This window comes from Amblyraja radiata, chromosome 24 (assembly GCF_010909765.2).
Source record: "Amblyraja radiata isolate CabotCenter1 chromosome 24, sAmbRad1.1.pri, whole genome shotgun sequence".
Lineage (NCBI taxonomy): Eukaryota > Metazoa > Chordata > Chondrichthyes > Rajiformes > Rajidae > Amblyraja > Amblyraja radiata.
This window is the reverse complement of record NC_045979.1, coordinates 38,422,127-38,447,742: the sequence shown is the minus strand read 5'-3', so window position 1 is coordinate 38,447,742 and position 25,616 is coordinate 38,422,127. Positions and strand designations below refer to the sequence as shown.

Below are 25,616 nucleotides of genomic sequence, written 5' to 3'. Positions count from 1 at the left end.
TTTACTGCAGACTCCACTCAGGTTTATTATTCCACTCTAATTCTCTCGCTTCAAATGAATTGTCTGCAAAACCCTGTAAATATGGAATTTTCCGCCATCTTGCCTCCATACCTCTCCTCCTGGGTATCGGTAGTGGTACTTGTCCTGGTCTCGTAGTGCAAATTCATCTGGATATTTGTCATGAATTTCACTGTAAGTCAACTCTTCACAAACACCCTTGAAAATGAAGTAAAAGACACTTATTACCGAGGCCAGACTTCACAGCGAGCACAAAAGTATTCAAACAACTTCCAAGCTGAAAAGCGACGAGTAGGCAAGTTTTTTTTTACACAGAGGGTCATGAATGGCAGGAACACACTGTTGGGGGTGGTGGTGGAGGCAGGTATGACAGAGATTTTTGGATAGCCAGGTGGAAATTCAAGGAATGTACGGATACGGATTATGTCCAAGCAGGCGAGAGTTGGTCTTGGCATCAGGTTCAGCACGGCCATTGTGGGATGAAGGGGCCTGTTCCAACAATGTCCATGCTCAACACGATGTACTGTGCTGTACTGGTCAATGTTCTAAGATCATATAGATGCAGGTGGGGGTAATACAAATCTGTTCCCATTCGGCAGGAGAATGGGGTTAGGAGGGAGAGATAGATTGAATGGTAGAGTAGACTTGATGGACACGAATGGCCTAATTCTACTCCTATCACTTATGACCTTCTCAGTTGATGGTTCAAGGGCTATGGTGCTGAGGTAAAGGGACATTTAAATAATACAAAGGACTTTTTTATTACAGGGCATATTAGAAACTGGAACTCACTGTATAAAATGGTGGAATCAGAGCTTTCAAAAGGAAATTGAGGCAAAATAAATTGTAGGGAAAATGGCAAGGAATCGGACTGAAGAGATTGTTCTACAATAAGTACATCTGGACTCTGCGGGCTGATTAATCTCCCCCTATGACCAATTCAATTCTGCAATAACATTGACCAAAAGTTACCACTGAAGTGTGGAGCTGTTAACTGTGGTCATTTCTTTTTCAATGGCTTTTAAAATGAAATTGATATTAAAAAGTCAGTTTATAAAAGGAAGAGATATTATTTCATGACTCACTGCATCGATCTCATTGAGGATTTTCCACTGTTCGTACGGAACACCAAGAGCCTCTGCCGTTTGGATTGTTCGTTTGAGCTGACTAGTCCAAACCTTCAGGTCTGGAATCTTCTGCTCTTCAACAAATTCTCGCAAGGCTTCCCCATACTATTGAAGAATCGACACAAGTTAGTGTGGTTACTCAAAGGTCATTGTGTTTTAAGAAGGAACTGCAGATGCCGGAAAATCGAAGGTAGACAAAAATGCTGGAGAAACTCAGCGGGTGCAGCAGCATCTATGGAGCGAAGGAAATAGGCGACGTTTCGGGACGAAACCCTTCTGGAAATAAGCAACGTTTCGGGCCGAAACCCTTCCGGGTTTTGGCCCGAAACGTTGCCTATTTCCTTCGCTCCATAGATGCTGCTGCTCCCGCTGAGTTTCTCCAGCATTTTTGTGTACTCAAAGGTCATTAACTAGTTCAAATATATTATAATACAAATTCAAATATAACCCCATTTGGCTCTTTCTCCACAGCCTGGTAACTTTTAAGATCAGCTTTCATTTTACTGGCCCAGTTAGTTGTTGACTTCTAAAAAATGCGGATAATGCTGGCACCCTCTTGCAATGATGGTCTGCAGATGAGACTGAAACAATCGTTTTGTAAGCAACTCCCCCTCCCATCATACTCTTAAGAGTCATAAGGGATAGGAGTAGAATTAGGCCATTTGGCCCATCAAGTCTACTCCACCATTCAATCATGGCTGATCTATCTCTCCCTCCTAACCCCATTCTCCTGCCTTCTCCCCATAACCTCTGACACCCGTACTAATCAAGAATCTATCTAACTGCCTTAAAAAATATCCACTGACTTGACCTCCACAGCCTTCTGTGGCAAAGAATTCCACAAATTCACCACCCTCTGACTAAAGAAATGTCTCCTCATCTCCATCCTAAAAGAATATCCTTTAATTCTGAGGCTGTGCCCTCTAGTCCTAGACTCTCCCACTAGTGGAAACATCCACTCTATCACTTTTCTGTATGGTTCAATGAGGTCCCCCCCATTCTCCTGTGAGTACTCCTGGCAAATGTTCAGGCTTTTACAAATGCATCGTGGAAAGCATCCTATCCAGATGCATTACAGCTTGGTTTGGCTGCAGCTCTGCTCAAGACCACGAATGGCAAAGGATTGTGGAAGCGGACCAGCACATAACCCAACCCATCCCCCCCCCTCCCTCCCTCCTCTACTCCAGCTACACTTCTCGTTGCCGCTGGAACGCGGCAAACATTCACCCTGGTCATTCCCTCTTCTCCCCTCCCCTGTTGAGCAGAAGATACAGAATCTTGAAAGCACGTACCACCAGATTCCCCGCTGTTATCAGACTCTTGAGCAGACCTCTCATGCTGAGGATGAATTCCTGATCTTCCAATCTATCTTGTTGGAGCCCTTGTATTTTCTTTTTAATCTGCACTTTCACTTTAACTGTAACACTATATTCCGCATCCTGTTTCTTCTTCCCTTTTGAACCAATCTGATGTGCTCAAGGATGGTATGAATTGCCCGAATAGAACCTAAACAAAGTTCTTCACTGTATCTCCGTGCATTTAACAATAATGATAAACCAAAACCAAATAAATATCTAGTTTGTAATCCCTCTCTGAAGAAGGGACCCAACCCAAAACATCACCCATCCTTTCTCCAGAGATGCTCCAGAGTTCTTCCAGCACTGCGTTCTGCACTACCACATAAGCAAACGCAGTGCACATAAACAACAGTTTTATGAGCCAAGTGAGGTTGGCAGTGAAAACCCTCCTGTACCTGCTTCCCTCGTGGTGATAAACCCGAGTCACCGCCAAGCCTGCCACAACTGTTGTATTCACTCTCCCCGTGTCTGCTCAGGTAGATGGTGCGTGGATGGACATGGATGTTCATCAAGTAATACACTATTTTACTCTGAATGTAATCCTGGACTCTGTTCACAAGAAATCGTCGACCAACATTTATTACCTTAATGAAGGACAGGTCTCTAAAGTTGAGAAAGAAAAAAATGACCCCCATTAAGTATTAACAAAATAAACTGTCGACTTAACTCAGATTTAATTTCAAATTTCTACAAGTAGAACAAACAGAAGTTGTGAAATGAATACAGGCAACAGAGGAGACCCAAAAATCAATCAGAATTTGATCAATGACCAGACCTTATTGACGAGTACAACCACAACAACCCGCTTCACACTTCTTCTTCTTCTTGTGTACGGCGTGCACAGCCTAAAGTTGGAGGTCAACTTGCTCTATTTGATCTATTTGTTTGTGCACATCGGGTTGATTGCATTAGTCGAAACAGGGTGGACCACGTGAAGGTTGCAATCTCTCACCCCGCTTCACACTTAAATAAATGCAAACCTGAAATATAACGATGCATACGGACTGCTGAAGCATCTTGGAGTTTAGCACATATTTTATATTAAAGCAAACGCCAAATTGCATCATTACTTCCTTTCGATGTAGCTTCACAAAATACAATTTAAAACTATTTCACTACCACCTAACGTTCCATGCTGTATTGCTAAGTATTCAGTAAGGAGGGTAAATCTGTGAGTGGCAATCATAACTTTAGTCAGAGAGATTTAAAAGTTCTTCCATTTTAAAACTCTTACTTGTCATAATCATCGGGATCCAATTGTTCATAGGTAACTTGGTAACATTCAATGCGTTTGAGGAAGTCATCCATTATTTTGTCTTGTGCAACCTCTGCATAGTCGGGGCTTGAAACCTTTACCTCCTGTAAATAATAAATGGAAACTCTTAAGCAATGCCAGACAATGTTTTGATTTACAACAGATGTAAATAATTCATCTGTTCCTTAACACTCACATTATACTACACAGGCAAACCTATCTCCAAACTCCTGGACCTCAGACTCAGCACCATCCTCTACAACTGGATCCTCGACTTCCTGACCCACACTCTGTAATCTGCATGTATAGGCGACAAAACAACCTCCAGCAGAATGTTCACCACCGGTGACCGACAAAACTATCATCTAGTCCCTTACCATGAGATACAATAAGGGACTATGTTCTAGTCCCTTACTATGCTCCCTATGCACTCATGACTGGGCGACCAAATTCTGCTCTAACTCCATTTACAAGTTTGGTGATGAGACCACAATACTGGGCCAGATCTTGAACAATGATGAGACAGAGTACAAGAAGGAGAAGTTAAGGGCCTGTCCTACTTGGCGATTGTTTTCGGCGTCTGCCGGCATCATTGACTGACGTATCAGGTCACCGAAGAATTTGCGGCGTGAGTGATGACGTATAACGTGCGGTGTTTTTTCAAGTGTCTAAACATTTTTTTTGTCGCCGCTGGATTTTGAAATTTTCAAAATCTTTTGGCAACACTGATATGACGCCGGCAGTCGCTGAAAAAATCGCTAAGTGGGACAGGCCCTTTAGCAACATGGTGTCAAGGCAACAACTACTGCCTCAATGTCAACAATACAAAGGGGCTGGTCATCGACTTCAGGAAGAGGGGTTGAATAGATGCCTTAGTTTGTAATAATGGTACTGAAGTGGAGGTGACCAAGAGCTTCAGGAGTAAATAGCAACAATTTGCCCTGGTCTAATCACATTGATGCTATGGCAGAGTTGCACACCAAAGGCTCCACTTCCTCAGAAGGCTAAGGAAATGTGGCATATCTCAATCAATGACTCTTACCAATTTCTACAGATTCACCAGAGAAAGCGTCACCTTGGGATACATCACACCTTGATTTGGCAACAAGTGGCGTGGTTAAATTGTCTTGTCATTGAAAGAGCATTCCTCCTTCCAGAAAGCTTCCCAAGGGCTGGGTCTGTAGTAAGCTGCAAGGTAATATGTGGTGACAGGCTACTGTTTCCAGTGCAGTAATTGATGCCACCAGTGTTAACAGCAGGAAAAAACGTCACTGAGTTCAGAGGAAAAAAGAAGCAATTGATTCAAGGATTTTTTTTTTCAAAATCAATTCCTTTCTCAAAAGCATAATTTAGTATTTTCCTCGACCTTTATTAAGATTAAAACAGAAGGAGCTGCAGAGTATCATCAGATCCGAGCTGATGACCGAAAGTGAACAATGCAGGAGTCTGTGGAGTTAAACTATTGCACTCTGCAGAACATTAAGGAGGCCCTATATCGCATTAGATTGTAAAATACTTATTTCTCTTGACAAAACCCAAATTTGCTTCAAAGCAAAAAATAGAAGCTTCACTTTAAAAAATGTTTATGGATATTCACGGAATGCATTAGTCTGAATAATTTGAGTATCCGCAGCATGATTGCATGGAATACACAGTCTATTCCGATTTCTCGGTGACCAATATATCAATGGCTTGTTTTGCTCTTACCCAGGAATGTAAATATGCTATAGGCTGCTTCATTGCCTGGTGCAAAGCCTGGAACAGGCCACCAGTCAGCTCCAGCAGCAATGCAGCAGTTTCCTCTCCACCTTCTCAAGGGCAATTATGGACAGAAAATAACGTGGGTCCTGCTGGGAATCCAACACCCACGAACGAATATAAAAATAATTTAATTTTTAAAAGGCATCATAATGCTTCAATCTTCATTTTCTGTTTAATCAAGAGCAACCAAAGATCCTTTATGCAAATAATTGTTTTATCTGCTCAGTCCCAATTGGTCACCCCCCCAACTTGACACCCCTTAGATTGTACTTCAGTCAGGAGAAATGTCATGCCTTTACTTATAGACAATAGACAATAGGTGCAGGAGGAGCCCATTTGGCCCTTCGAGCCATCTATTCATTGTGATCATTGCTGATCATCCACAATCAGTAACCGGTGCCTGCCATCTCCCCATATCCCTTGATTCAACTTGCCCTATTGAGCCCCGGCAAATTAAACATTTTGCTCTCGAACAACTGTTGGCCAGATCTTGTTCAACAGCAAGGTCTGACTGACGGTAAAATATATCACGTACCTTGATATTTGCAGCAATGACCTCTGGATCATCACAGACAGATTCAACGAAAAACACCTGTAAACAAACAACAGTTCGGTCTCTGTAAATATATTAAATTAACAAGAAATGAAAAAGGCCAGAAAACAGAATTGTGTGATTATTATAGCTTCATTGATTTATGTTTCTCAAGACATCTTTGTACGCATGATTCAAAACCAAAATGCATCTTACATGTCAGTCAGTACATTACCAGTTAAACAAACTCTGCTTTAAACTCCACAATAAATGGCATTTTGCTCATCAGAAATTCTCTGCAAGGACATTGTGCAGTAACATTGTGACTAAATTGCGGAATTAGTATCCAGATGTGTAGACTATTGATATGCATTTGAAACATAGAACAATACAACAGTTAAACAGGCCCTTCAGCCCATTATGTCTATGCCGAACATTATGCTGACCAACTCTTATCTGCCTGCATATCATCCATATCCGTCCATTCGCTGCTTATCTGTAAGCCTCAGCATCACCCCGTCAGCATGTTCCAGGCACACAGCACCCTCTGGGTAAAAAGACTTGCCTGCTCATCTTTAAACTTTGCCCATCTCACCTTAAGCCGATGCCTACTTGTCTTTGACATTTTCACCCTAGGAAAAAGATTCTGACTGTCCACCCTTACCATTTTTTAGACTTCTATCGGGTCTCTCTTCGACCTCTGGAGTTCCAGAGAATACAATCCATGTCTGTCAAATCTCTCTTAGTAATAGAAACATAGAAAAAAGATGCAGGAGTAGGCCATTCGGCCCTTCGAGCCTGCACCGCCATTCAATATGATCATGGCTGATCATCCAACTCAGTATCCTGTACCTGCCCTCACTCCATACCCCCTGATCCCTTTAGCCACAAGGGCCACATCTAACTCCCTCTTAAATATAGCCAATGAACTGGCCTCAACTACCTTTTGTGGCAGAGAGTCCCAGAGATTCACCACTCTCTGTGTGAAAATAATACCCCCTAAACAGAAGCCCGCGGGCACCGTGATGTTAACGTCCGCAAGCACCCCACCGTTGGCGCTCTGAGGTCGATCCCTGGCAAAGGGATCGCGGACTCCACGATGTGAAAGTCCCTTAGGCTCCCCGCAGTAGAGTTCTCAAAAGTCGGTCTCCAGCAAAGGCCACCAACTCCTCGATGTCATGCCACAGTGCAGACGGAGATACGATATGGAAAAAATCGCATCTCTGTCAAGGTAAGAGATTAGAAAAAGTTTCCCCCAACCCCACCCCCCCCCCTCCAAATAAAACAAGTTAAAGAACACTAAAAACATACATTTAATACATACTATTAAAACACAAAGGAAGGGATAGACAGATGTTGGCGAGGCAGCCATTGCTGGCGCCACCCGGTGTTGACAGATATGCAGTGCGATTTTTCAAAATGCAAGCGGTATTACCACATAGAATTCACTGTTATAATATACAGATCAGGCAAATTAGGTCAACGCCATTCATTTATTGGGAGTTGGTGGTCAAAATACATTAACAATAATAGAACAATACGTTGTCTTTACTCCTAATCCTGACCTTAAATGTATTATCTCTGGCAAAATTCATGATTAGATTTCTCCTCTGCCGGGTTGTGTTGGTTGCATCAAAAACCTACGAAGGAGGAAAATAAATAAGACGTATGTTTGGACTGAGCTTAAATTTCCAACAAATATAGACTAAAGAGCATTGGCTACTCTTAAAGAAACAGTACTGTAATGAAGTGATTAAACAACAAGATAACCAGACAACTGGACAATTAATTCGGAGACAAGTGCAAATTCCACCACACCAACGTACTGTTACAACTAGAATTAGAGCTAGCCTTAATATGGACAACAATGAAACTACCAGATTGTCACTCTAAGCCCATCGCCACTGCCCTGCCGGGAAGGAAACCTGCCATTTTTACCAGGTCTGGCCTGTATCAGGCCCACCAAGGTAGTTGACTCTTCACTGCCCAGCCGGTTCACTGGCGATATGCACCATCAGAGGCCATTTGGCCCATTGAGCTTGTGCAAGTCAGGAAAAGTTACACATCCTGACCACACCTACTTGCATTAATTCTGCAGTCTTATACGTTACAGTTCTTTAAACGTATATCTGAAATGTGCTTGATGGGGTTCTGTTGCCAATTCTTTTTCAGGCAGCAAGATGCAGTCATGGATGTAGTGAAGAAGAATTGGTAAATGGTGCCGATATATGTTGGAAGATTTAACGTAACCAACAACAAAACAGGCATAACTGGGGCCCTTGTGAATCCCAATGGCTACACCTTTGACTTGAGAAAGGGAAAGGATCAGACACCCCCTTTCACTTGCCAGGTTTTGACCCACCCAATCTCTCTTTTCCAGCTTTCTCCACCCCTACTCCAGAAGTCTAGAGGTGAAGAAGGGTGCTGACCCGAAGCATCAGCTGTCCATTCCCTCCACAAATGCTGCCTGACCCACTTAGCACATTGTGTTTTACTCATCAAGATTGCAGTATCTACAGTTCTTGTCTCTATCAAAATTGATACTACTTGGTCCATAGCAGAAAATCTCTCCTGTACTTAAAGGACAAAAGAGATACGTACGCTGAACATCAAAATGCCCAATTAAGCTAAAAATGAGTAAGAAAAACATCACAGGAGATAAACCACTTCTTCATTGTTCCAGTCCGCCAGGGGTACTAACGTGAGATATAGAAAAATGTATGTCTCCATAAGTTAGACTGGATGCTTCAGAGACTCGAATGTTGAAAGGTGGTGCCAAAAAATGGTGACTCATTGCATTTTTCAGAAGAGGATCTATTGTACTCATGTAAGGTATGATTTTAATGGATAGCACGCATGACAATAATGAAATAATTGAACGACTGAATCATCATTGAGCAGGATGTGACAAATATATTCAGGGGGCAACTCACTGCGATCTGTCCATGCTCATCTGTGAAGTAGGTTTTCACATCCTGCAATGCTGCTTTAGCACAATCTCTGTGGAAACCAAAAGGCAAATTAGGTTGTAGAGCTCCCAACAGCAGACACACTCTTCACAAATGGTAATAATTGTCGGGGGGGGGGGGGGTTAATTATTGTACAGTCTGAATTTGGTCATAGTGTAGAGGATACGATTCAAATAATTGGTTTGAAATACTTTATAGAAACAATCGTGGATTATTTTGGATCTTGCCTTGCAGAGCAGGGGATTTCCCCAAAAATATTAGCACAATATGAGAATTTTGCTTTGTTCATGAATAATTTATCCCAGTTCAAATGCAATTGGGTAAGAGATAAATTAAAAGGCACACATTTCCCAACATTTAAAATATTTCACAACATTTTGAAATAAAATTATTGTGACAAAATTGTGACATACATGCAAATTAAAGGCAAGTTACTGCACATTTGGATTGCAGTAACAGGATCGGTCTGAGTCAGCATGTATTTACGAAGGGGAAATCATGCTTGACTAATCTTCTAGAATTTTTTGAAGATGTAACTAGGAAAATGGATAAGGGGGAGCCAGTGGATGTAGTGTACCTGGACTTTCAGAAAGCATTTGATAAGGCAGGAACGGGGTACTGATTGGGGACGATCAGCCATGATCTCATTGAATTGCGGTTCGAAGGGCCGAATGGCCTACTCCTGCACCTATTGTCTATTGTCTAAAGAAGCCACAGGTGGTAGCAACCTATTGCAAAGAGAATGCCAAACTTTAATCAAAAATGAGGGATCATATTTGAGAGTGATTGAGTAAGAAATGAATAGATAGTAAAAGTTACAAGATGTTTGGAAAAACAGAACAGGAACAACACTAAATGTGTGTGTTTTGACTGCAGAGATGGAAGTTACTGCAATGGAAAATAGATACTGCTGAGATACAAAACCAATATGTCTTCACAATGGAATAAACTAACACACCAGGAACCCAGTTACCCACGGAAAGTGACTACATAGAACAGTACAGCACATGAACAAGCCCTTTGGATCACAGGGTCCTTGCCGAACATGATGCTGAATTAAACTAATCCCCGCCGCCTGCACCTGTTCAACAACCCCCCCCCCCCCCCCCCCACATTCTCTGCATATCCATGTGCATGATAGCTGGAATAGCATTTATGAATGTCATGTGATAACATTAAACTCAGTTGTAGTCCGACAGCTAAATAGAAACATAGAAACATAGAAAATAGGTGCAGGAGTAGGCCCTTCGAGCCTGCACCGCCATTCAATATGATCATGGCTGATCATCCAACTCAGTATCCCATCCCTGCCTTCTCTCCATACCCCCTGATCCCTTTAGCCACAAGGGCCACATCTAACTCCTTCTTAAATATAGCCAATGAACTGGCGTCAACTACCTTCTGTGGCAGAGAATTCCACAGATTCACCACTCTCTGTGTAAAAAATGATTTTCTCATCTCGGTCCTAAAAGATTTCCCCCTTATCCTTAAACTGTGACCCCTAGTTCTGGACTTCCCCAACATCGGGAATAAATCCTGCATCTAGCCTGTCCAACCCCTTAAGAATTTTGTAAGTCTGGCATATATATGAATAAAGTCACGTGGGCACAGAGAGTGACGCTACTCGCATCTCTGACACACTGGGTCTTCATAGCGGATGAGCGTTTGTGAGGAACGAGAGTGACAGAGTGCGAGATGTGGTAACTGAGAGGCCGAGAAACTATCCCGATTTCAGTAGCACGTCTGTAGCCTGCTGGAATGGTTGTTAATTTCCTAACTACTCTGACACACACTCGGTAGAACCGAAACAAACGAGCTTACTCTCTGATTTTCATGGCTTCTTCGTTGTCATGGCGGAAAAACTCATACGACTTGTAAGACTTCACAGCTTCACGGCGATATTGACCCAGATTAAAAACTGCAAGTCAAAGAGAAAGGTATAAGCAATTGGAGAAAAACATGGAGCTGGATATTGTGGGGTACCGCAAGGCTTAATGCTGGGACCGCAGCTATTTACAAATTATATGAATGCTTTAGATGAAGGGATTAAAAGTAGCATTAACAAATTTGAAGATGACACAATGCTGGGTGGCAGTGCGAACTGTGAGGAGGATGCTATGAGGATGCAGGATGACTTGGACTGGATGGGTGAGTGGGCAGATGCATGGCAGCTGCAGTTTAATGTGGATAAATGTGAGGTTATCCACTTTGGTGGCAAAAACAGGAAGGCAGATTATTATCTACATGGCGTCAAGTTGGGAAAAGGGGAAGTACAACGGGATCTGGGGGTCCTTGGTGGCAAAAACAGGAAGGCAGATTATTATCTACATGGCGTCAAGTTGGGAAAAGGGGAAGTACAACGGGATCTGGGGGTCCTTGTTCATCAGTCAATGAAAGTAAGCTTGCAGGTACAGCAGGCAGTGAAGAAAGCAAAAGGCATGTTGGCCTTCATAACAAGAGGAATTGAGTATAGGAGCAAAGAGGTCCTTCTGCAGTTGTACAGGGCCCTAGTGAGTCCACACCTGGAGTATTGTGTGCAGTTTTGGTCTCGAAATTTGAGGAAGGACATTCTTGCTATTGAGGTTCACAAGGTTAATTCCCGGGATGGCGGGACTGTCATACGTTGATAGAATGGAGCAGCTGGGCTTGTATACTCTGGAATTTAGAAGGATGATAGGATATCTTATTGAAACATATAAGATTATTATGAGTTCAAGAGTCCAAGAGAGTTTATTGTCATGTGTCCCTGATGAAATTCTTGCTTTGCTTTAGCACACCAGAACATAGTAGGCACAAATACAGAACAGATCAGTGTGTCCCTATACCTTTGTATAAATATATACACACATGAATAATCAAACTGATAAAGTGCAAATAATCAGATTATTGGCTATTAATGTTCAGAGTTTTGTCCGAGCCGAGTTTAATAGCCTGATGGCTGTGGGGAAGTAGCTATTCCTGAACCTGGTCGTTGCAGTCTTCAGGCTCCTGTACCTTCTACCTGAAGGTAGTGGGGAGATGAGTGTATGGCCCGGATGATGTGGGTCCTTGATGATGCTGCCAGCCTTTTTGAGGCAGCGACTGTGATAGATCCCCTTGATGGAAGGAAGGTCAGAGCCGATGATGGACTGGGCAGTGTTTACTACTTTTTGTAGTCTTTTACGCTCCAAGGCGCTCAAGTTGCTGAACCAAGCCACGATGCAACCGGTCAGCATGATCTCCACTGTACATCTGTAGAAGTTCGAGAGAGTCCTCCTTGATGTACCGACTCTCCGTAATCTTCTCAGGAAGTAGAGGCGCTGATGTGCTTTCTTTATGATTGCATCAGTGTTCTCGGACCAGGAAAGATCTTCAGAGATATGCACGCCCAGGAATTTGAAGTTCTTGACCCTTTCCACCATCGACCTGTTGATATAAACGGGACTGGGTCCCCATCCTCCCCCTTCCAAAGTCCACAATCAGTTCCTTAGTTTTGCTGGTGTTGAGAGCAGGTTATTGTGCTGGCACCATTTGGTCAGTCGGTCGATCTCACTTCTATACTCTGACTTGTCCCCATCAGTGATATGTCCCACAACAGTGGTATCGTCAGCGAACTTGATGATGGAGTTCCCACTATGACTGGCTACGCAGTCATGAGTGTAGAGTGAGTACAGCCACGCTCAATTTGGACATGCCAGAGGCAGGAAACATGTTCCTGATGTTGGGGGAGTCCAGAACCAGGGGCTACAGTTTAAGAATAAGGGGTAAGCCATTTAGAACGGAGATGAGGAAATACGTTTTCACACAGAGAGTTGTGAGTCTGTGGAATTCTCTGCCTCAGAGGGCAGTGGAGGCCATCTCTGGATGCTTTCAAGAGAGTTAGATAGAGCTCTTAAAGATAGCGGAGCCAAGGGATATGGGGAGAAGGCAGGAATGGGGTACTGATTATGGATGACCAGCCATGATCACATTGAATGACGGTGCTGGCTCAAATGGTCGAATGGCCTACTCCTGCAACTATTGTCTATTGGTATGTTTAATGGAATATAGTAACTAGCTGAATTCATTGCCCGAGAGTGGATGGCTATTGAAAAGGGGTATGGCAGAGCAGAGGTGAAGGTACTGCATTCACCATGGACAACACCATGAACAACTGTGAAGTTCCATTTAAAACTCTGGCAATTTTCATCATAATCATACTTTATTAGCCAAGTATGTTTTGCAACATACAAGGAATTTGATTTACCATACAGTCATACCAATAAAAAGCAACAAAACACACAAAATACATTTTAACATAAACATCCACCACAGTGACTCCTCCACATTCCTCACTGTGATGGTAGGCGAAAAAAAAAGTTAAATCTCTTCCCTTCTTTGTTCTCCCGCTGTCGGGGGCCTTGAACCTTCCATTGTCAGGACGACCTTGGCTCCCGTAGCCGGTAGTCGGACCCTCCGCCTCGGGGCGATCAAGCTCCCGCATCGGGGGATCTCAGCTCCCCCGCTCCGGGCGATCGGACCCAGAGTTGGGGTTGGTCGAACCTTCTGCGACTTTGGAGCTTGCTGACATCGGTCACTACCCGAGACTGCAAGCTCCTCGACGGCGAAATCCGCAGGCCGGTCGATCCCAGGCAAGTCCACGGCCACGCGGTGGGGCTCAAATCAGTCTCGAGCAAGGCCGTCAGCTCCATGATGTTAGGCCACCAGAGCGACCGGAGATACGATCCGGAAAACAATCGCATCTCCGGCAAGGTAAGAGGTTGAGAAAAAGTTTCACCCGACCGCCTCCCTCCATATAAAACAAACCGGAGAACATTAACACAAACTTTAAAAACATACTAAAAATAACAAATAAAATAAGAAAAGGCAGACAGACCATTAGCTGACGGCGCCACCTGGTGGATTTTAAATGTGAGTTTCAGGCTTTTAATATTCAGAAATAGTATCATCTATCTACCTATATATTACTAAAACTCTCATCTTGTTTGTTTGTGAGTCTGTCTGTTTGTGTGCCTATCTGTGTGTATGCATACGTAGTTATGCCCTGAGTTACTCCAAAACGATACACGATAGCGCTACAATTATTGGCCCACCTTATTTACCATTGTCTGTGCGTGTGGTGTATCAAGTTTTGTTCAGATTAATGTTATATTTTACAAGTTATTCACATTTTTAACTTTACAAAACCCCACTTTGAAAAAAATGACTTGAAGTTGCAGTGGCAGTTACAGCTATGATGTCACAATGGAATCTCATTTACATAAACTGCCCGTCAACAGTGTTCCCACCCAGTGCAATGAGAGATTTGTTACATTGTTGTAAGGAGTGGGAGAGGGGAGGGAAGAGGGAGGGTGAAGAGGAGGGGGAGGGAGTGTTGGTGGATGAGGGGAAATGAATCACGCCTGCGCAGTTGGTGGCTGTGGGTGGGTGGTGGAATGTTGTGTTGGGGGAACGGATTGCGTTGGGGGGAACAGGTCAGTGGTGGATTATTGCGTTGGGGGAACGGGGCTGTGGAACTCCCAACCCGACTGTGGATCCCAGGTACTGTACCTGAAACCCCGGGATGACCCCCAGAGCCGACGGGCTGGATCTTCCAGGAACAACGGAGCTGGAGCTGCCGACTTTGAGGGAACCCCTGTTCGTTATGGAGCTGGAGCTGCCGTCTGTGAGGGAATCCCCGTTCCAGCGCAGGTCCGCAGAAACAGCAGGTACAGTAAACACAGTACCTGGGAACAAAGGGGAAGCCTCCATTGTGTCCGGAAACGTGGCCGTCGGGCAGGACTTCAGGTCAGAATGAAACGCAGGGGACTTCGGCCCCCTCTCCCAACTATCCTACTGGCTAATGTACAGTCCCTTGAAAACAAAGTGGAGGACTTAAGGGCAAGACTGCTTTATCAAAGGGAGCTGAAGGAATGCTTTGTGTTCTGTTTCACAGAGACATGGCTCACCCTCAGCTCCCCAGACTCAGCGGTCCAGCCTGAAGGGTTCTCCATCCACAGCATGGACCGTACCCTGGCATCTGGGAAAGGGAGAGGAGGGGGCGTCTGCCTCATGGTCAACTCTACGTGGTGTTCAGAGGTGGCAGTCCTGTCCAACTCCTGCTCTCCACACCTCGAACATCTGGCGGTGAAGTGCCGTCCCTTCTACCTCCCAAGAGAATTCACCTCCGTTATCCTGACCGCGGTCTACATCCCACCTCAGGCAGACGTCCGTCTGGCACTGGAGGAGCTGCAGGCCGTGGTCAACAAACACCAGACGTCTTACCCCGAGGCATTTACCACCATTGCTGGGGACTTCAATAAGGCGAACCTCAAGAAATCACTCCCCAACTTCCACCAACATGTCTCCTGCTGCACCAGAGGACCTAACACCCTCGACCACTGCTACACCACCATCAAGAATGCCTATCGTTCTATCCCTCACCCTCACTTCGGTAAGTGCTGCTTCTTCCTGCCTACAGGCAACAATTAAAGAACGCACCCCCAGAAGTGAGGACAGCACAGAGCTGGTCGGGGGGGGGCAGAAGAACAACTCCAGGACTGTTTGGAGTCTGTAGACCGGGCAATGTTCAAGGACTCGGCAACGGACTTGAACGAATATGCCACAGTCATTACAGACTTCATAAAGAAATGTGTGGAGGACTGCATCCCTACAAAAACCTTCCGAGTGTTTCCCAATCAGAAACCTTGGATGAACTTTGAGATCCGCACTCTCCTGAAGTCCAGACACAAGGCATTCACCTCCAATGATACAGACCAGATACGACCTTGGTAAGGCCATCAAAAAGGCCAAAAGGGACTTCTGCTCCAAACTGGTGGACGAGACAGATGTTCGGCAACTGTGGCAGGGTCTGAATGCAATCACCTCCTACAAGGCAAAACCAGGAGGCAGCTCGAATGTCGGTGTAACATCACTCCCTGACGAGCTCAATGCGTTTTACGCACGCTTTGACAGGGAGAATACTGATGTGCCTTTACCGATCCCCCATTCGCTGTGATGGCATTTCAGTCTCAGTCACAGAGGCCGATGTCAGGAAATCCTTCAGAGGGGTGAACCCCCGAAAAGCACCTGGACCTGATGGTATACCCGGTCGTGTTCTAAAAACCCGTGCGGACCAACTGGCGGGAGTTTTTACGGACATTTTCAACCTCTCACTTCTGAGGTCTGAGGTCCCCACCTGCTTTAAAAGGGCATCAATTATACCGGTGCCCAAGAAGAGTAAGGTGACGTGCCTCAATGATTATCAACCAGTGGTACTAACGCCGGTGGTGATGAAGTGCTTTGAGAGGTTGATCATGGAGCAAATCAACTCCTACCTCGACAAAAACCTGGACCCACTGCAGTTCGCATACCGCCACAACAGATCAACGGTGGATGCGATCTCGCTGGCCCTCCACTCCGCACTGGACCACTTGGACAACAAAAACTCATATGTCAGGCTGTTATTGATTGATTACAGCTCAGCATTTAACACAATCATCCCCTCCAAACTGGTTACCAAACTCGCAGAACTGGGTCTCTGCGCATCCCTCTGCAACTGGATCCTCGACTTCCTCGTCCACAGACCACAGTCTGTTCGTATTGGTTGAAATGTGTCAGCCTCGATAACAATCAGCACGGGAGCACCTCAAGGCTGCGTGCTCAGCCCCCTGCTGTATTCACTCTATACCCATGACTGCGTAGCCAACCACAGTGCGAACTCCATCATCAAGTTCGCTGACGACACCACTATTGTGGGGCGTATCACTGATGGGGATGAGTCAGAGTACAGAAGAGAGATCGAGCAACTGTCCATATGGTGCCAGCGCAATAACCTGGCTCTCAACACCAGCAAAACCAAGGAACTGATTGTGGACTTTGGAAGGAGTAGGAGGGGAACCCACAGCCCCATTTATATCAACGGGTCGATGGTTGAAAGGGTCAAGAACTTCAAATTCCTGGGCGTGCACATCACTGAAGATCTTTCCTGGTCCGAGAACACTAACGCAATTATCAAAAAAGCTCATCAGCGCCTCTACTTCCTGAGAAGATTACGGAGAGTCGGATTGTCAAGGAAGACTCTCTCTAACTTCTACAGGTGCACAGTCGAGAGCATGCTGACCGGTTGCATCGTGGCTTGGTTCGGCAATTTGAGCGCCTTGGAGAGGAAAAGACTACAAAAAGTAGTAAACACTGCCCAGTCCATCATCGGCTCTGACCTTCCTTCCATCGAGGGGATCTATCGTAGTCGCTGCCTCAAAAAGGCTGGCAGTATCATCAAAGACCCACACCATCCTGGCCACACACTCATCTCCCTGCTACCTTCAGGTAGAAGGTACAGGAGCCTGAAGACTGCAACAACCAGGTTCAGGAATAGCTACTTCCCCTCAGCCATCAGGCTATTAAACCTGGCTCGGACAAAACTCTGATTATTAACAACCACTTTCTGTTATTTGCACTTTACCAGTTTATTTATTCATGTGTGTATATATTTATATCATGGTATATGGACACATTTATCTGTTTTGTAGTAAATGCCTACTATTTTCTGTGTGCTTAAGCAAAGCAAGAATTTCATTGTCCTATACAGGGGGACATGACAATAAACTCACTTGAACTTGAACTTGAACTTGAGCTACAAAGTCAAATGAAGCAATGTTAATTATCAAATAAAAATATCTATAATCTATAAATACCCATGTATTAATTAGAGAGATCAGTGCACATCCGGACCCGTCCTTGGCGCACATCATGTTGGACTGGGGGCGCTGCGGCTCCCCGGCCTCTGAATTCCTGCTTGTTGACCCCCCCATGCCGCGTATCCTCCCCCCCCCCGACCTTGGGTTTAACTTTACCCCCCTCACTCATTTATAGGAGACAGTCGGCAATAACGGACACCATTCCATCCCTACCCCTGGTCTATTATTGCAAGGGTTTACCGTACGTGACTTTTTGACTTGCCTTTGGTGGGAACACCAATCCAGTTGAGGTAGCGTGTGAGTTTCTTGGAAACATAAGTCTTGCCTCGAGCAGGCAGTCCCACCATTACAATTAACGTGGGAGAGTTGGTCATGTGGGATGCCCATGCTGCAATCAAGAGAAAATGTTGTTAAATGGTGATTGAAAAGGGGGAAAATAAGTGTGAAAAATGCACGTCCATTTCATTCGCAGCATTATAATAAAGGTGTAGCGGCACCTCGTGGTGGTTTGGGGAGGTCGGAACCCTCCCCATTGGTTGGCTCGATCACGTGACTGAGGGGGTTCGTTCGCGCGCTTTCCAGTCAGTTGTCAGCTCTCCTCTCAGCAACAGGAGCTATTTTTGTATTAGCTAGTCAGGCACGCGTGTTACCGAGTTTAGTTTCCGTTTGTTGTTGATAATAAAAGCTACTTAAAGGGCCTGTCCCACTTTCACGACCTAATTCACGACCTCTGCCGAGTTTGTCCTTGACTCATACTCGCAGCATGGTCCTAGGAGGTCGTAGGTAGCTCGTAGGTAGGTCGTGATGCTAGTCGTAGGTACTCGTGGCATCAAGTAGGTCGGGGCGTTTTTCTAGCCTGATGAAAAATGTCCACGAGTAAAAAAGGTCATGAATTAGGTCATGAAAGTGGGACAGGCCCTTAACTCAACCTGCCTGGTCTCACTATAGTGGTGATCCCGAGGGTCCGAACGTTTTTTCGGTTCGAGATTATTGCTGGATTAGGTAGCCAGGACAGACCAAATTATGCTAATCCAGTGTAAAAACAAGTAACTGCAGGTGCTGGTTTATACCAGACCCAGTCTGAACGAGGGTCCCGACCCATCCCACCTCCCCCAACCAAAGACCCCAACCCTCCTGTTAGTTACATGTCACGTTGTCGCTGCTGGCAATTGGCTGTGGACTCTGTCTTTTGCTCATCTCTGACTCTCCCAGCAGTCGCAGCTCATACAACGGCAGTAGGCAGCTCCGTTCTAACATACATGAAATTATTAGTGGTAACATAAATAATAATAAAGACTATTTCACATGTGTAGAAAATTAATAGTTCAGGTGAGTAAACTTTCATCATGAAAAACTGTTAAGATGTTTTAAGTATCATTCGTTTAACCTTAGAAACAAGGATTTGCAGATGCTGGTTTACAAAAAAAAAGACACAAAGTGCTGAAGTAACTCGGATATCCAGGTGGGGCACAGGGGAGGGTGGAAAGGGAGGGGGATGTAGGGGAGAATGTTCATATCAGTGCTTGCAAGCTTGGGTAGGTTGCAACCCAACAGTATGAACATTCAATTCTCCAACTTTAGGTAAACACCAACCACACCCTCTCCATCCTCCCCCCCTCCCCCTCCCCCCCCACCCAAGTGCCACACTAGCACCTATTTCTCCCTTCCCCCTCCCCTTCTATCTCTAGCTTCACCATTCGCAATTCTTCAATCCCTTTGTCTTACACCTTCTGCCTTTTCATCTCTGGCCTTTGTCCAACCACCTGTAAATCAAAACCCTTCCTTACCTGTATTTGCCTATTACATGCCATGCTTTGTCCTACCCTCCTCTCTTCTAACTTCCCTTTCCCTCTCCCTCCACTCCCCCTTACAATCAGTCTGAACAAGGGTCCCAATGGGTGGAGGCGAGCATGCTTGTTGTAGCTACCCAGTGCACAGATGGCACACAAATAGTTCCATGGTCCCGACATCAACATCCTGGTGAATTACCTTGGTACTGTCTCCCTTGCACCTGGGGCAGGTGCTTGGGCCGCTACGCTTCATTGTATATTAATTATTTTCACCAGGGGATTGATGGTTTTGTGGCCATTTGTGGATGATATGACAAAATGTGGAAGGGCAGGTAAGTGGAGAGAAAGCAGGGACTGCAGAAGGTCAGGTTGGGAGAGTGGGCAGAGAAGTGGCAGATGGAATATAGTGTAGTAAAGCGTGGTGCAGTTTGGTAGCAGGAATAGAGGTGAAGACTATTTTCTAAATGGGGAGAGAATCTGGAAATCGGAGGTGCAAAGGGACTCTGCAAGTAGAATTGGTAGTAAAGAAAGCAAACTCAATTCTAGAATTTATTTCAAGAGGGCTTGTATACAAAACTAGGGATGTAATGCTGAGACTCTATAAGGTGCTGGTCAGGCCGCATTTGGAATATTAGCAATTTTTGGCAGCATATCTGAGGAAGGATGTGCTGGCTCTGGAGAGGGTCCAGAGGAGGTTTAGAAGAATGATCCCAGGAATGACTAGGTTAACTTATCATGAGCGTTTGTCGGCGCTGGCCCTGTACTCGCTGGAGTTTAGAAAAAAATGAGGAGGGACCTCATTGAAACATACAGAAAAATGAAAGGTTTGGATAGAGTGGATGTGGAGAGGATGTTTCCACTAGTGGGTGAGTCTAGGAGTAGAGGTCATTGCCTTAGAATTAAAGGACATTCTTTTCAGAAGGAGATGAGGAGAAATTTCTTCAGTCAGAGGGTGGAATTCTTTGCCACAGAAGGCTGTAGAGGCCAAGTCAGTGGATATCTTTAGTGCAGAGATAGATAGATTCTTGATTAGTACAGGTGTCAATAGGTTATGGGGAGAAGGCAGGAGATGTGGTTAGGAGGGAGAGATTGATCAGCCATGATTGAATGGCGGAGTAGACTTGATGGGCCGAATGGCCTAATTGTACTTCTATCAATTATGACCTTATGATCTCAACCACATTCTTCCTATGATGTGGTGACCAGAACTGCAGATAATACTCCAAGTATGGCCCAGACCTGTGTCTTGTAAAGCTGCCAAGATAACATCCAAACATTTATGTTCAATGCTCGGATCAGAGAAGGCAAGCCATGCACCTTCTTCACCACCCTTATTGACCTGTGTTGCCATTTTCACTGAACTATTGTATAATAGCAGTATAATCATTGTATTCATCATGAACAATAATATGGACATGATCATTGACAATAAACAACAGAGCAGCAAATATTGAAGGAAATCACGTTGGGTATTGTACAATAGCAATCCCCAAAAAATTAGCAGCTCTTCACCACTTAAAAACAAGTCTGTTAACCTGCAAAAATTCTCACAAACATTTAGGCCAAGGCAGACATCCGTCCGCCTCCTATACCTTTGCATACAGTTCCCAAGACTTCGCCTGCAGCAACTCTCAGATCTGCACAATAGATGTACAGGAACAAATCTCCTCCCTGTGGCACCTTCAAGTTTGACACCATCTTGCCTTGGACATACATAATCACTTCTTCTTATTATTGAATCAAGAATTTGGAAACACCATCTTAAAGTATAGTTGATAGAATTGTCTTTTTAACAGTCATGACCATCATAATTCATGTGTGTTATATGAAGCGTTAAAATCACATTTCATATGGACTATAAAACTAAAATGCCAATTGATAATTTAGCAACAATCTCTCACCTGATTTCAATTCTCTCTCTTCTACCAGGTTATTGACAAACACTTCATTTCTCTGATTTCTTTTCCACTCTCTAACCATTACCTTTGGCATTTCCCAGAGACCTATCCTTATTCTGAAATATTTTCTTTCCTGGTGCTACTCTTTAGTAACATGAACCAAAATAACATGCAAGATTCACATGTATCTTGACGAAATCCAACTTAGTATTATTACCTCCCCTCATCTCTACATTATCTGGACATTTTGCAACAGCCTGTTCTGGACAAGAAATTGTATTAATTGACCATGGAGAAGATCAAAGATATCTTCAGAGCTTTTCTAACTGGTTAGGAATTGGCAACTGCAATGATTGTCTGAGGGACAACGATATTCTTCTTAATTTAGCCAAGTTTATGTTGTGAGGTAAACAGTACAGATTGTCCCGCAAAGATTTGTGCAATTTCTCATGCCCAACACTTTCTATATTGTTTAAGAAGGAACTGCAGATGCTGGAAAATCGAAGGTAGACAAAAATGCTGGAGAAACTCAGCGGGTGAGGCAGCATCTATGGAGCGAAGGAAATAGGCAACGTTTCGGGACAAAACCCTTCTTCACACTGATGAGGGGGGGGGGGGGGGGGGGGGATGAAAGGAAGAGGTGGAGCCAAAGGGCTGAGAGAGAGCTGGGAAGGGAAGGAGAAAGTAAGGACTACCTGAAATTAGAGAAGTCAATGTTCATACCGCTGGGGTGCAAACTGCCCAAGCGAAATATGAGGTGCTGTTCCTCCAATTTACGGTGGTCCTCATTCTGGCCATGGAGGAGGCCCAGAACAGAAAGATCGGATTCGGAATGGGAGGGGGAGTTGAAGTGCTGAGCCACCGGGAGATCAGGTTGGTTATTGTGAACCGAGCTGAGGTGTTCGGCGAAGCGATCGCCAAGCCTACGCTTGGTCTCACCGATGTAGAGCAGCTGACATCTAGAGCAGCGGATGCAATAGATGAGATTGGAGGAGGTGCAGATGAACCTCTGCCGCACCTGGAAAGACTGCTTGGATCCTTGAATGGAGTCAACAAGGGGGACTCTGCCCTTGTTACGAGTGAGGGAATGGGGAGTGAGAGCAGAGTCACGGGGTATAGATGAGACCCTGGTGAGAGCGTCATCTATGGTAGAAGAGGGGAACCCCCGTTCCCTGAAGAATGAGGGCATCTCCGATGCCCTGGTATGGAACACCTCATCCTGGGTGCAGATGCAGTGTAGATGGAGGAATTGGGAGTAGGGGATGGAGTCCTTGCAGGAAGCAGAGTGGGAAGAAGTGTAGTCCAGATAGCTAAACCCCGTGACTCTGCTCCCACTCCCCATCCCCTCACTCGTAACAAGGGCAGAGTCCCCCTTGTCCTCACCTTCCACCCTACCAGCCGTCACATACAACAAATAATCCTCCGACATTTTCGCCACCTCCAACGTGATCCCACCACTTGCCACATCTTCCCATTTCCTCCCTTGTCGGCTTTCCGCAGAGATCGCTCCCTCCGTAACTCCCTGGTCAATTCGTCCCTTCCCACCCAAACCACCCCCTCTCCGGGCAGTTTCCCTTGCAACCGCAAGAAATGCTTCACTTGTCGCTTTACCTCCCCCCTTGACTCCATTCAAGGACCCAAGCAGTCTTTCCATGTGCGGCAGAGGTTCACCTGCACCTCCTCCAACCTGATCTATTGCATCCGCTGCTCTAGATGTCAGTTGCTCTACATCGGTGAGACCAAGCGTAGGCTTGGCGATCGCTTCGCCGAACACTTCCGCACGGTTCACAATAACCAATCTGATCTCCTGGTGGCTCAGCACTTCAACTCCCCCTCCCATTCCGAATCCGACCATTCTGTACTGGGCCTCCTCCATGGCCAGAGTGAGGACCATCGTAAATTCGAGGAGCAGCACCTCATATTTCGCTTGGGCAGTTTACACCCCAGCGGTATGAACACTGACTTCTCTAATTTCAGGTAGTCCTTACTTTCTCCTCCCCATCTCAGCTCTCCCTCAGCCCTGTGGCTCCACCTCTTCCTTACTTCCTCCCGCCCCCCCCCCCCACCCTCACATCAGTCTGAAGAAGGGTCTCGACCCGAAACGTTGCCTATTTCCTTCGCTCCATAGATGCTGCCTCACCCGCTGAGTTTCTCCAGCAATTTTGTCTACTTTCTATATTGTTGTAACCTTTATCCATTTATGATAGTGTATATTGTTAACACAAGCTGCTAGTTTCTGAGATTTCTAGCAATATGACTCCCTACAACAAATGGGCAAAACAGACAGATTGCTTCTGTGTTCAAAAGAAACTACAACATGTCAATGGCTCGTAGCTGAAGACATTCGATGCTCTCTGGATTGGTTAATCAAGTTTTACCCAGTTGAATTGCCATTTGTCATTTGATCTGACAATTATTCTCAATTAACAAGGAAATCTATTAACCCTCAATTCACTCAGTTCTAACCACAAGACTGTGTGTGTGCCTTCCGTGCAGGCTAAATCGTTGGTTCATTCAAAATAGGGAAATATAGAAAAATTGGCCATAATTTTCCACTGAGAAACACTCCAAAACGTGGCAAAAAGAATGCCATACTTTAACATGTTACAGCAGTGAAAACTTTAAACACAAAGGCATCAAAGACAAATGGCATGGCTTAGACACATGACCCAAAACACAACCAATCTATTTTCTCCAGATGCTAAAATATTAATCAGTTTTAAGATAATGCAGTTGTTATATTTTCTGCATCCTCCTCCACCATTGGCCTTGCATTCCTTTAAGGCACAAATACAACAGATAAAGTAGTCCAGCTATAAGTTTAAAACATCTTATAAAGTCGCCAGAAAATGCAGTAAACTTGAGGATTAGGAGTGTTGCAGAATTATGCACAGTCACCAAAGAATTAATTAAGGGAAGTCGAATGAGAGTAAACTAATAAGCAGCATTAAAGACTAAAAGCTGTAGTGGCCATTTGGCTTGTTTTGTGTGTCATTGATGATGGCAAGTGTCTTTAAATGTTAGACTGCCTGTTATATTGTGGGTGGGATTTATGACATATTTTAGGGCAGAAGCTTAGTTTAGGACCAGCATGGGGGAAGGTTTACCCTTCGATCATGCGAAGTGTAACGGAGACACGAGGAGTTTTCTAACCTTTAATGCAATAAACTGGAGTTCGATGAAGATTATAGTGTACGAGTCGCAAGAAGTTTGGATATACCTTATTGTTTTTCATCAACAATAAAGAATTTATTAATCAGAGGTCTGTGTTTTGAAGATGTATCTGTGAAGAAGCTCTGAAGGTCTCAGACGGAGAGCTCGCATGCGTACAACGACATTCGCCTTAACCATGCAGTCCACTTAGCGGCGAGGGTGTAATCTCTTGAACGATATAAAATCTGCCGCTATAATTAAGTCAAAGGATACCTCCGACCAAGGGGGTGAATACCAGTCCCAGAGAGTGGGATAGAAGATTTGGCTAAGATCTCGGAAGGGGTTTTGGCCAGAATACCGGTTCCAGCCGAGGAACTGAAGACAATACCTGTTCCAGCCGAGGAACTGAAGATAATAGATCTCGGCCAGAGAAGGCCTTGAAGTCTATCGACAGCGACAAGACTTATCTAAAGACATCATCACAGAAATTGTGAGTAAAATCGATTATTATTCATTGAATTTTGAAGTTAAAAAGCTTTAATTTTAAACGACTTCTGTTAGAAGAGCCAGAAAGTGTTTTTCCAATCTGTCTGGAGAAAGGAGACGACTGACCTTGGATTGTTTTGAACTCTTGATAACACGTATTCCTTTCGAACTATCATCAGTTTTAAGCCCATGGATGTTTGAGAGATGTTGTCTACAATATTAGTTTGTTATTGTTTTAAGGAAAATGTTTTCAAAATAGCCACTCGATGGAGTTGGAGCAGATTTTAGAGACTTTGTTCGTTCAATTTAAAGACTTGGCGATCTGCCAAGACCTCTTTAAAATCATGGAGCCAGAAGATGAAGAAAGAGCCATGCCTGAGGAAAACTCGATATGGGAACAAGTTAACGAGTCAATCGAAAGTTACAGAGAACTCGTGTATCGAGAAGAAACAGATAATACACATCCTGCCTGCTTGAAAGAAACCGAGAAGGAGAGAAACAAATTATGGAACCAGGTTACCAGATTAATTGAGAAACAGAAGAAATTAATGGAATCAGTACAGAACACGATCGAAGTGAAATCTAATATGAGCCAACTATGGAACCTCTGCA

General features: G+C 44.6%; 1 protein-coding gene across 4 annotated transcripts in view; it reads right to left on the bottom strand.

Annotated features, from left to right (window-relative positions):
• Positions 1-25,616, bottom strand: part of pfkfb2 (6-phosphofructo-2-kinase/fructose-2,6-biphosphatase 2) — a 64,007-nt gene that overhangs the window by 32,187 nt on the left and 6,204 nt on the right. For 3 of the 4 annotated variants that reach the window (XR_004415628.1, XM_033042983.1, XM_033042985.1), the window contains exons 2-10: positions 17,940-18,065; positions 10,842-10,938; positions 8,985-9,051; positions 7,617-7,691; positions 6,055-6,111; positions 3,738-3,862; positions 2,899-3,106; positions 1,104-1,250; positions 112-216 (exon numbers count right to left, since the gene is read on the bottom strand). Coding sequence is in view for 3 of the 4 variants with exons in the window: in XM_033042983.1 (XP_032898874.1) it covers positions 112-216; positions 1,104-1,250; positions 2,899-3,106; positions 3,738-3,862; positions 6,055-6,111; positions 7,617-7,691; positions 8,985-9,051; positions 10,842-10,938; positions 17,940-18,065 (1,007 nt within the window). In the remaining variant the exon portion in view is untranslated. The remainder of the gene's footprint in view (positions 1-111; positions 217-1,103; positions 1,251-2,898; positions 3,107-3,737; positions 3,863-6,054; positions 6,112-7,616; positions 7,692-8,984; positions 9,052-10,841; positions 10,939-17,939; positions 18,066-25,616) is intronic. The other variant, XM_033042984.1, reaches the window with a different exon arrangement.